Source organism: Trachemys scripta, chromosome 1 (genome assembly GCF_013100865.1).
Source record: "Trachemys scripta elegans isolate TJP31775 chromosome 1, CAS_Tse_1.0, whole genome shotgun sequence".
Taxonomy (NCBI): domain Eukaryota; kingdom Metazoa; phylum Chordata; order Testudines; family Emydidae; genus Trachemys; species Trachemys scripta.
The window spans coordinates 99016265-99028804 of record NC_048298.1 but is presented as its reverse complement, the minus strand read 5'-3'; the positions used below and the strand labels follow the sequence as shown (position 1 = coordinate 99028804).

At 43.9% G+C, this 12540-nt stretch overlaps 1 protein-coding gene across 1 annotated transcript in view; it reads left to right on the top strand.

Moving 5' to 3' along the window:
* The first annotated feature begins 1391 nt into the window (after nucleotides 1-1391).
* DRAM1 (DNA damage regulated autophagy modulator 1) overlaps nucleotides 1392-12540 on the top strand; it is a 30042-nt gene continuing 18893 nt past the window's right edge. The window contains exons 1-2 of the mRNA XM_034778835.1: nucleotides 1392-2102; nucleotides 11195-11262. Coding sequence (XP_034634726.1) covers nucleotides 1972-2102; nucleotides 11195-11262 — 199 coding nt within the window. The 5' untranslated portion in view covers nucleotides 1392-1971. The remainder of the gene's footprint in view (nucleotides 2103-11194; nucleotides 11263-12540) is intronic.

The following is a 12540-nucleotide window of genomic DNA, read 5'->3' as shown; positions in this document are numbered from 1 at the left end:
CCGCTTCTCTCCGGAGCGGCCGCCCCAAGCACCTGCTTGAGAAGCTGGTGCCTGGAGCCAGCCCTGGTTAGTCTTAAAGGTGCCACAGGACCCTCTGTTGCTTTTTACAGATTCAGACTAATACGGCTACCCCTCTGATACTAGATCACTAGCCATACCATCAGGGGCTCGTTCACCTGCACATCTACCAATGTGATATATGCCATCATGTGCCAGCAATGCCCCTCTGCCATGTACATTGGCCAAACCGGACAGTCTCTACGCAAAAGAATTAATGGACACAAATCTGACATCAGGAATCAAAATACTCAAAAACCAGTGGAAGAACACTTTAACCTGTCTGGTCATTCAGTGACAGATCTGCGGGTGGCTATATTACAACAGAAAAACTTCAAAAACAGACTCCAACAAGAGACTGCTGAGCTGGAATTGATATGCAAACTAGACACAATCAACTCTGGATTGAATAAGGACTGGGAATGGCTGAGCCATTACAAACATTGAATCTATCTCCCCTTGTAAGTATTCTCACACTTCTTATCAAACTGTCTGTATTGGTTTCAGAGTAGCAGCCGTGTTAGTCTGTATCCTGTTCTTTTTGTCTGTACTGGGCTATCTTGATTATCACTTCAAAAGTTTTTTTTTCTCTTAATTAATTGGCCTCTCAGAGTTGGTAAGACAACTCCCACCTGTTTATGCTCTCTGTGTGTATATATATCTCCTCAATATATGTTCCATTTTATATGCATCCGAAGAAGTGGGCTGTAGTCCACGAAAGCTCTAATAAATTTGTTAGTCTCTAAGGTGCCACAAGTACTCCTGTTCTTTTTGTAGATCACTCAAGTTAATTCTATAACAAGATTGTACCGTGAAGCTGAAAGGCAGCTAGGAGGGAAGAGATCTAAGGTGTTTCTCTCTCTTCCCCTCTTCTTTTATGTAAAATAAACATTACCATTTGGATGTGTCCCAAAGAATTATCTCGCTACTCTCCTCATCTCCTTATACCAGCTCTGTGCTTAGTGGGATGATAAAGGTGGATAGAGATGGGGCATTTAGCAGGCCTGCCTCAAAAATGCTAAAATTAACTTTGCTGCAGTCAGTCTGAGAGTCAGGGGTTGCTGGGGCTTTCAGGCCAGCTAACCCTGAATTCCTTCCTGCAGGAAACAAAAAGGGGAAGCGAGGAGCAGCAATATCCAAGTGAAGTGCAGAAACGAAAGCGAAAGGGGACCTTGCAATCGTGTGCTGTACAGTGGCAGTGAACAAATCCATGGGAGAAGTTTCTGTGTGAACTTGGGTGCGGGGGACGAAAGTACTAGCTGCTTTACAATATTACCCAATAAATCATAAAAGAGAGAGAGGAAGACCCACGTCAGCAGGGGGTGGAGAGAGAAAATTCCTTGAATGGGTTTACTTTTAGAATGTGCAAGGGGCTAAAGGACTAGCTAGCTAAGCCTGGCTGTGAGAACGGATAGACCTGTGTGCCTGTCTGCACGTGAGAGGGGTCAGTGGGGGAGAGACACGCGGTGTGTGTGAGGGAAGCAGCCCTGTGTGTGCTGTGCCTGTGAAAAGAAATAGCCCGCGGGGAGGGGATAGAGCTGTGTGGGGAGGAAGGGAGAAAAGATCTGTGCGTGGGAGAGAAGGGAATAGCCCTATAGGCTGTGTGTGGGTGTGTAAGGGGACGGGGAGGGGGCCAGCCCTGTGTAGGGAAGAAGAAGAGGAATAGCCCAGTGTGTGTGTGGCAGGGACAGACCGCGCAGTTCTGGCGGGGCTGGGAGACCCTCTCTCGGGGTGTCTCTGGGAGCTGGCAGCCGGTCGTGGCTCCTCCGCTGAGCCTTGTCCCATCCGCTTTGTGACTTCACTGGCTCCGTAACAGAGCCCGCTCCTCCTCCCCGCCCGCCCGCTCGCTCCTGCTGCCCAGCGCCTCCCGTGCCCGGCCGGGGTGGGCTGCGGCCGCGCATCCCCCGGGGCAGGATGCTGTGTTTCATGCCGGGGGTGGCCTTCATCCCCGCGCTGCTCGTCTGCTGGTCCTCGGCCGCCTTCATCATCTCCTATGTGATCGCCGTGCTAGGGGGGCACGTGGAGCCGCTCGTCCCCTACATCAGGTGGGAGCCCCCCGCCCTGCTCGCTCGAGGGGAGGGGCAGAGGCCGGGGCTTGCCCCCAGGTTGCAGAGCCGAAGGGCTCCGAGGCAGCAGCCCTCGGGCGAGGGGCAGCGGAAATGGGGGCTGGGACGGAGGAGGGAGCTGGGACGCAATACTGGAGCCTGCCAGGGGAGCTGGGGGCTGGAGCAAGGTGGGGGCGGGGGCCTGAGGGCTGCGTGCGGGGATCCCTGGCGGTTGCCGCCCAGGCGGCTGGGGAAGGGTGCAGCGGGGCGAGGGGCTGAGGTTTTAGAAGCTGGCGGGGTGAGGGCAGGGAAGGACACTGCGCTGGCATCTCAACGAAAAGGAAAAGGATCCTGCTCCCCTGCCGAGGAGAGTGAGGCAGGGAAGTTGGTCTCGTCCTAGAGCAGAGGCTGGTCTCCGGGCCCGGCGTGGCTGCTTGCCCCCAGCGGGAGGAGGGAAACACGTGTTGCAGCAGGGCCCACCTGGCTGTTCTCCATAGCACAGCAGAGCCCGTTGGATGCCGGGGAGGCAGGACCGCTCTCCTTATGCCATTCATGCTTCTCGCGAGTCCCGCTTCTCCATGCCTGCAGAGTACAGGGATTAAACAAGCCTCCCCTAGAGCCAAGCCCCTGCAGTGCCCTACTTATCCTGGTAAAAGTCTCTCGGGTATTGGGAGTTTTGCCAGGGCCTTGATAGCACAATTTGGGCCCAAAGAGCACAATGTGGTTCAAGGATCTAGAGAGAGTCTGACCTCATTTAAGAGCTGGGGTCCTGCAGTGTTTATATTCTGCTTAGAAAGCCCAGAATCTGATCTTTTCATTGCTGGGTCTTTTAGTGGATGTCTTTTAAATGTCATCTTTGTTTATGTGTTGGGTTACTGAACCAAGACTGAAGCAATTTTTATGGAAATGTTTGTTTCTCTCTTTCTCACAATTAAACTAGATGGGGGATAAAAGTCATTACATCAGAAGGGAATGGGAGGGCATGTGTGTGAAATGCCTTAAAATATTCTATTTTATTTTCTACTTTCATTATTCAACTACAGTTAAGTAAAATACAAATTACTCCTAGTTTTGACTTTATTAATATTTAATATCTGAATATTTAGTAGAATAATTATATTGATTTAGTTCCTAGATGGTTAAAAGTGACTGGCAAAGGGGAGAAATGGATTTGTTCCCTTTTTTCCTTTATAGTGTGTAAATAGGACCTAAAAGGCAATGTGGGGCAGGAGAGGTTGTACATTTTTTCCCCTCCCCTGCTTTATATACATATATATTTCAAATCCTGTTTAGGCTGGAAGACTATGGCCCCAATCCTGCAAATACTTACATACCTTTATGGACATGAGTAGTTTCATGAGACTACTGAACACACATAAAATTACTCACATGTGTAAGTGTTTGCCAGTTTGGGGCCATGGTGAAAACTAGAAAGCTGGTATAAATTATGACATCAAAAGACACAAGAAAGTTGAGTCATTTAGGGCCTTGGGCCAGAACTTCAAAGGTATTTAGGTGCAGATGCAGATAGGCACCTAGCAGGATTTTCCAAGGCACCTAAGGTGCATAGGTATTTTTGAAAATGCCACTGCATGCCTATCTGCATCTTAAGTTGCCTATACAGCAATTCCTCGCTTAACGTTGTAGTTATGTTCCTGAAAAATGCTACTTCAAGCGAAATGATGTTAAGCAAATCCAATTTCCCCATACGAATTAATGTAAATGCGGGGGGAGGTTAGGTTCCAGGGACATTTTTTTCGACAGACAAAAGACATTATATACACATACAGTATAAGTTTTTAATAATTTTAAACAAACAATGTAGTAGTGTGCTCACCAATTATGAATGTGAAGCTTGGTTGAGGCAGGGGCATAGCGGGGTCAGGGTGCGGGGGCTTGCCCCGCTCCTCCTGCCTGCGTTCCTGCCGGGGAGCAGGGTTGGGGCACCGGGGCTTACCCTGCTTCTACCGCCTGGTGTTCCTGCTGGGGAGCGGGAGCGGGGACTGCGGGCTTACCCCGTTCTGCCCGCTTGGCGCTCTTGCCGGGAAGCGGGGTCGGGGGCTTACTCGCTCCCCGGCTGGAATGCCAGGTAGGCAGAATGGGGTAAACCCTGACCCCACTCCCCAGCTGGAACGCCAGGCAGGCGGGCAGAGCAGGGTGAGCCAAACAACCTTATAACAGAACATTGCACGACTTTAAACAAGTATGTTCTCTAATAGATCAGCAACCTAATAACGAAACAATGTTAACTGGGATGACTTTAAGTGAGGAGTTACTGTATGCCTTTAAAAATCTTGCCCTTCGTCCAAATCCCACTGAAGTCAATAGAGATAGTCTTATGGACTTGGATTTCAGTGGTCTTTAGATCAGGTCCCATTGGCTTATGTTCATGAAAAAGTTGTATCGCTTTACCTATTCCTGTATTGTTAAATTGGTACAACACCGAGGTGTGGACACACTTACGTTGGTATAAAAGTGCTTTACAATGATATGGCTATTACCATATGGGAAGAGGAATAATTATCCTGGTATAAATCACCTTTTTACAAATATCACTACACCTCTACCTCAATATAACGCTGTCCTTGGGAGCCAAAAAATCTTACCGCGTTATATTGAACTTGCTTTGATCCACTGGAGTGCGCAGCCCAGCCCCCCCGGAGCACTACTTTACCGTGTTATATCCGAATTCGTCTGATATCAGGTCGCGTTATATCGAGGTAGCGATGTATTTTCACACTAGGGCTTTTACAAGCATAACTGTTTGGGTAAAAGAAACGCCACACCACTAACTAAAATAGTTATATCAGTAAAACTTTTAAGTGTAGACCAGGCCTAAGTGACTGTTGCTTCTTATACCAAACACAATCATGTAACTGTTTACCTTGTTCTTCCCACACTCCTCCTTGGTTCATCTGTTTTTCTCCATTTATTGTCTTAACATATGGGACCTACTCCTGTAAATATTTATATGCTTATCTTTAATTGCTTCTGTGCTTAAATGTTTGTAGGATTAGGCTGTAAGAGTGTAAGCTCTTTGGGACAGAGACTCAGGCATTTTAAATTACACGTATGTATGTACCTTTTATAGCACAATTGGGACCCTGATCGGAGCCTCTAAAGCAGGGGTCGGCAACCTCTGGCACATGGCTGGCCAGGGTAAGCACCCTGGTGGGCTGGTTTGTTTACCTGCCGCATCCACAGGTTCGGCCGATCGTGGCTCCCACTGGCTGCGGCTTGCCGCTCCAGGCCAATGGGGGCAGCGGGAAGCCATGGCCAGCACATCCCTCAGCCCGCGCCACTTCCCGCAGCCCCCATTGGCCTGGAGCGGCGAACTGCGGTCAGTGGGAGCCGCGATCGGCTGAACTTGTGGACGCGGCAGGTAAATAAACTGGCCCGGCCCGCCAGGGTGCTTACCCTGGCGAGCCGCGTGCCAGAGGTTGCCAACCCCTACTCTAGAGGCTACTGCAATTCAAATAATACATAATACTAATTAAGAGGGGAAGAGAGATTTATTCCATTTAAAACAACATTGTGTTTTTAGTTACACCTATTTAACTTCAGTGACTGACATTCTGATTACAGGACGCCTTTGGCCTTGTAAACACAAAAATTGTACTGCTGTAACTATATACTCCCGGGGCCATTCTGCACCAAAAAATTAAAAATTCTGTACCAAAAAGTTAAAAATTCTACAAATTTTAGTTGTCAAAATAACACTACATAATCATGAAAGTTTCAATTAATTTGGTAATTTATTTCAAAATATCTGTCAGCAAGTATGTCTGTAACAATACAGACACACACACAAAGTCCACCAGTAGAGAGTTAAAGAACCTCCTATACAACCCCGTTCCTGTTTCTCTGCCCTCTACCCCTACCCCCAAGCTGGGGGGCAGACATCCACAACTCCTCCTCCCCAGAGCCCAACCACGGGGCCCCCCAACGCAGATACACACACCCTCTTCCCCACACACACCCTCTTCCCCACACACACCCTCTTCCCCACCAGGGATCCAGAGGGAGAAACAGCCTGATGCTCGGTCCCAGTCTTGCATGGAGTTTCCTGCGTGCCACCCTCTCCTTCCCTCCAGGCATGCTGGGAACTGCAGCTGCCAGGAATCCTCTAGCTCAGTGGCAGGCAACCTGCGGCCACTGGGAGCTGCGGGTGGCAGTGCAAATGTAAGCAAATGGTCTGGCGGCCCGCCAGCGGATTACCCTGATGAGCCATGTGCGGCCTGCAGATTGCCCACCACTGCTCTAGCTCCCTCTCCCTCCCCTGGCAAGGTTTTCTATGTGCAAGCTGGGCTCTGCCAAGTCCAGTTGCCCCTAGTGGCGGCCAGCAGCACTGCAGCCCATTTCTGTGGGGGAAAGGAAATTTTGTGCGCACGTTAGTTTCTGCAAAATTCTGCATTGCGCAGTGGTGCAGAATTCCCCCAGGGGTAAACTATACCAGTATAGCTAAAGCAGTACAACCCCCCCCTAGTTTGGACACAGTATTACTTATGTAAAGGTGTTTATTCTAGTATAGCTCTCCCCTACCATAGGAAGGAAAATAAGATATACCAATTTAAACTTAAAGCACCTTTAAACTGGTGTTACTGTATCCACAATAGGCATTGTGCTGGTATACCTTTTGGTTTAAAAAAGAAATCACACTCCTAACTGACACAGTTATATCAGTACAAGAACTGTATGGAGATTAGGCCTAGGTTATAGATTCAACACCTTTACCCTTCAATAAAGGTGTTAAGGTCTCACATTAAATATCCTTCCGTCTCCTAGGAGATCTTCCAATAAAACTAGGGAAGATCAGACTTTATAATCTTGATATGGCTAAGATTTTAAATAAATAAATAATCAGGAAAATAAATTAAATTAAAAACACTTCAGACCCTCTTTATTCATCAGTAAGAAGTGGGGGTGGGGGGAAGGACACAAGCTTAATTTATTTGAAATCCTTTGCAGGTCACCTCTAAGACCTTTGTCACATACACCATTAGACAAATTTGGCCCCAGGTCTGCTAGCATTTGTACAGCCATAGTTTCTGAATGAGTGGATGAAGAGACGAAAATATGCCCTATCATTTCAGAGCAGCATAGAATTGCATTGGTGGAACAGGATATGCAGCAAAATTTGGCATACAATTTTGTAATAGTTCTGAACTCAACTGATTTTGATAGAAGGCTGATTCAGCATTCTGTGCTCTTCAGGATGATATGGTGATTTTTGCCTAGTAGCTGTAACACATTTTTATACTGTTCAGTACTTGGTTCATTCCTTTAGTTTAAGAGATAGCTGAATCATGGGATTCAGCCATAAGTTAGCATGATTAAAGTGAAAGGAGAAGAATGTTGCAAGATATTTCAGTTGTGCAATATGCAGTCTTGGCTCATTTACTGGATATTAAAAAATGAACTAGTTCTCTAGAAAGAGTTTCAGTTAGACAAAGGAGCAGGATATAATCAGGTTTGAGTACAAGTTTTCAGTTATAATAATTTTTATTTTATAAATACCCAATATATGTCCACTCATAGCTATTTCAGTTGTATTTCTTTATGATGTAACAGATATCATGCGAAGACATAGGACATGTCTACACTGGCTAGGACATCTATATTAATATCTTTCTAGCAAACTGCTTAAACACAGTTCTTGGTAGGAAACTTCACCGTCTATCATATACAGAACCTAAAATGGGGAGTGGATGTAGTATGGATGGTGAGTCCTTTCCTTTATGCTGCTCAGAATCTAAACTGATCTTTACAAAAAGCTTGAAGTCACCTAGTAGGATGTAGTGGGTTGAATTTTCTGGCTCATTTTTAACTTGGTGGTTTGAATACTCAATGTCAGATTCCTAAGGATATTTTCTGCAAGCTGGTACTTTTTCGATCAATGAATGTCATAGTTCCTTGTGATGATAAATGTTGGGATTTCATTTTGAAGCAGAAGAATTTGACTCTATAATAGGTATATAAGGTATTTTCTGACAGTGAGTGTAAATATTTTGGATCTTAAATATTCATTCTCTTTCCCCTCCATACACTTCAAAATAATATTTGATTCAGCAGAGTTCTGAGTGGCAATCTTAAACATTAATATTATCACTTCTTCCTAATTCCCTCATGTTATCCACGTGGGTTACCCTTACCTGTACATTATTGTAAATTAAATTAATAGCAGATTTTGTTTCATATGCGCTATGTGTTTTTTTCCATTTAAAAATTTCTATATGATGAATGTAATTTCATTTTAAACCTTTCTCAACTACAGGCAAAGCAAATCATTTCTGTAAAATATCTACAGTAGTGATACTGAAGACATCAGTTATGCATTTTAAGTTTTCATTTCATGTTAATTTATTCTTTATAGTGAAAAGTATAGAATTACAATGATTTTGTCCCTGAAAATCCATTACTGTACCTTATGGTTACATTGTAGATGTGCCTATGATATTTGTGGTCTGAAAAAACAATCATTTTTAAATACTGTACATATTTGAATATACACAGCACTGAGTTTCCTTGAAACTGTAGAACTCTATACAATTTAGTTTGACAGCTTTAATTCAATAATTAATGGAGCTCAGTACAATTTAAAATTATTTGGACTGCTCTTAAAATGTGAAGTGTTCCCAGAATTTCAAATGACTGCATACTTCACGTGTGCAGATTCCATTCCCTTCTCACCTGAAGCTCTTCAAAGGCTTTGAAGTAACCATGGTTCAGTACTTGGGTTGCATAGAGCAGTTTCTAATTTGCAGAAGTACTTCAGAATTGTCTCAAGTGGCTTACTTTGGAAGTAATTCTTCTGCCGTTTTTTAAAACTGCTCCAGGCTCATGAGGAAAATATAAAAAATGCAAGGTTAAAAAGGCCCTGATAATTAAAACAAAGATTAAGGATGGCATTCAAATACACCTACGCCATTAAATGGGAAATTAAGGCAACTTTTTTGTTTTTACCAGGTTCGCTGTCAGGTAAAGAATGTGTGATTATTAAAAAGTATGTGCTGTAGCAAGTCTTTAACAACCATAATAACTAGAAGATAAGATGAATAGAAAATCTTAACGTTGTCCTGAGAGGCTGTAGAAACTCTAAGACATTGATTAAATGCTGGAGTGTCCCAAGCTATTGCTCTCTGAACCCTATTAGAATTTTTATCCATATGTGCTGGGAGTCAGTATGGATGTTTTCAGTATTAGATTCATAGATTCTAGGACTGGAAGGGACCTCGAGAGGTCATCGAGTCCAGTCCCCTGCCCGCATGGCAGGACCAAATACTGTCTCAACTGTGTAGTTTCAACAACTTCACAAAGAAAAGGACTCATATCACTATCTTCAATGTATCCATCTAGTTTCTTGCCATTCTTAACCAGCTAGCCTAATTTGCACGGAAGTGATAGACAGACTATGCACATCAACCTTTTGGGGGCAGAGGGAGATTGCAATTCTCCGATTTAATTTTGAAGGTCTGTTTCCAGTCTTCCTACTTGAAGTAAACAAGATGGCCAAACTTTTTTTAAAAACGGCCACTGACTTGGGGTGCCTTGGTTTTTTTGGATGCCTGATTTGAGAGAGTGGTGTTGAGCACCCACAGTTTCAGTTGAAGTCATTGAGAGCTACAGATGCTCAGAACTTATGAAAATTGAACCAAGCTGGGCAGTCAAAAACCTTGAAGCAGCCAAGTCCGTGGCTATTTTTGAAAATTTGGTTGTAAATAAATGGAAGTGGCAGAATAGAAGGAATCTAAGTACAATTAAATATTCTATATTAGTTTTCTGAGTGTTTGACCCCTTTTCTTTCTATCATGTTAAAATAAGGAATTGTTTGTCACATCAGTGGTTACAAGAATGAAGGCTTCCCAAAATTACTGAGTAGGTGAATTGGGGGCTCCTTTCAAGAAGATAACCAGTAAGCAAGGTAGAAGGAGAGCAGTGGGTACACATCACTAAAGTGAGCTGCTTGGTCAATGTGCAGTACCAGCAAGGATTATTACAGTGTATATTGTTTAGTATAGTATAATTATGTGTATACTGTAAGACCTACATTTATTTATTCCTGGAATTTTAGCAAGAAGCTTGACATTTTGGCCATTAAATGACAATGATTTTTATAGTGAGGGTGCTGAGAGCCATTGAACCAAACTGAACCATCTATATGGTGAAAACCACTTCAAGCCACGGGATGTGGCAGCACCCCTAGTTCCAGCATCCATGTATTCCTGAAGAGAAGACTTGTGTGGATATAGCAGAGACTACCTTACTAAAGTGCCTCTAATAAAATTGTTTTACTAAACATAATAGCAAGCTAAGGAGGGGAAATTGCAGAGCTTATGTTTTGAACCACTTGCAGGTTTGAACGTTAACAGTGCACTGTAGTCTTGATTCTCCTTTCACTTTACAGCAGTTTTACATTCATATAATATAATTGATTTAAATGGAGTTAGTCCTGATTTATATTATGTAAATGAAAGGAGAATTGGGGCCCTGCAGCTCTAGCATTTTAATGTAGCTGCTCCGTCCTTTTATCAGTCAAAAGCAGATCCACACAAGTAGAGAGAGCAGGATACTGGAATTGGGGGCTGGGGTGTGAATCAGAGTACAATTCTGTCCTTTGATAGCAGAACTATCTGTAGGATCCAACAGTCCAACACAGAACCATATGTTCCCACAAGCCTGCATACTGTCGATTGACATTGTCTTAACTACAGTACTAGCTTAGCTGGCAGTTGACATATAAAATGGCATTGACAGTGCCATCCTCCGTAAAGTTCACCAATGTCCTTCTAACTAGTTGCCGTTCATAGATACCTGTTGTGTAACTCCAGGTCATCACAGCTCTGTCTGAGTGTTGGATTGGGGGAGGGATATAGCCCAGAGACTGTGTTCTATGGTAAGATAACAGTTTTTTCACCCAAAAATAAACATTCAATTCAACCAGTAAAGCCTTAGACAAGCAACAGAGGACATTATATTTCCTTGTTTAAATGTCTGTCTTCTTAAAATAAAACCTCATACAAATGACATTTATTTCAGGGAATTGTAGTATAATTTAGGACTTCAATCTTACAAGCTTGTTCTTCTTGTTTTAGTGACACAGGAACAAAACCTCCAGAAAGTGGCATCTTTGGGTTTATGATTAATATTTCAGCATTTTTAGGTATGTATGGGGTATTTGGTCTGAGCATATCTAGGGCCAAATTCTGTCTGAATATCAGAGAACCTGGATCTAGAAGTAGGATGAATAACAGAAGCAGGTTGCCCCTATTCCAGTCCCCACAAAATACTGCAGGGAGCCTACTCCAGAACACCATAGAGGGAACTGCAGAGTGCGACTTAGGGGTCAGTGAGTATAAAGCAGGGGTGGGCAAACTACGGCCCTGGCACCACATCCGGCCCTTCAGACGTTTGAATCCGGCCCTCGAGCTCCTGCCAGGGAGCAGGGTTTGGGGCTTACCCTGCTCTGGCACTCCAGCGGGGGCTTGCCCTGTTCTGGTGCTCCAGGCTGGGGCTTGCCCCACTCTGGCACTCCAGCTGGGGGTTCCGCGCAGCTCCCAGAAACAGCGGCATGTCCCCCCTCCGGCTTCTATGCATAGGGTCAGCCACGGGGCTCCACAGCTCCCATTGGCCAGGAACCAGCACATTTTAAAAATGCTGGTTTTGTGTACTTTTAATTGAATTTGAATATCCATTCAAATAGATTGACACAAATCAAAAGTAAAAATTAGTCATCTAGTAAGTAAGAAATGCACCATTCACTATTTTCTAACATAATAAATGTAAAAAATAAGAATCTGAATAAATGTAAGTTAAGCTGTGTAATTACTTAAATAAATATGTATAGATATAATGTATCCTCTTGGTGGGCAAAAAGAAGAACCAATTTAGTATAAAGGCTATATTTAGTTGTAAATCGACATGTTTCAGTGGTTACCACCAATTTGAATCAGTCTGTCTTAGAAAATTAACTAAAAACTACACATGCAAAACACAATTAAAATTGATTATTTGAATTCAGGTTTCCTGCTTGCTGATTAAAATCATGATCAAAATCAGTGATTTAAATTGCTTTGATTTAAATCAATCCACCCTGTCCATCAGGAATCTTGCGGGGGGGCCAGGCGGTCCTGAATCAAAGAACTGCAACTGACTGTGCACTCTCCTCTCATCTGATGGACTGGGGAATCTGGGCCTGCATATTTATGCATATATGCTCCCCAACCCCAAAATGGTCTCTATACACAACCTCCTTCTCCAGTTATATCTCCTCTAAGGACCTATCTGCATAGGCAAGTTTACTGTGTTGGGGAAATTGTGTATAACGCTGTATGATTTGTTCTTCCCTATGTAGACAGGACCTGAGTTATGAACTGTGTTATAATGTTGTTCTTTACAGGGCCTGATTTACAACATATTGACCCCATCCTGTTATAATGCA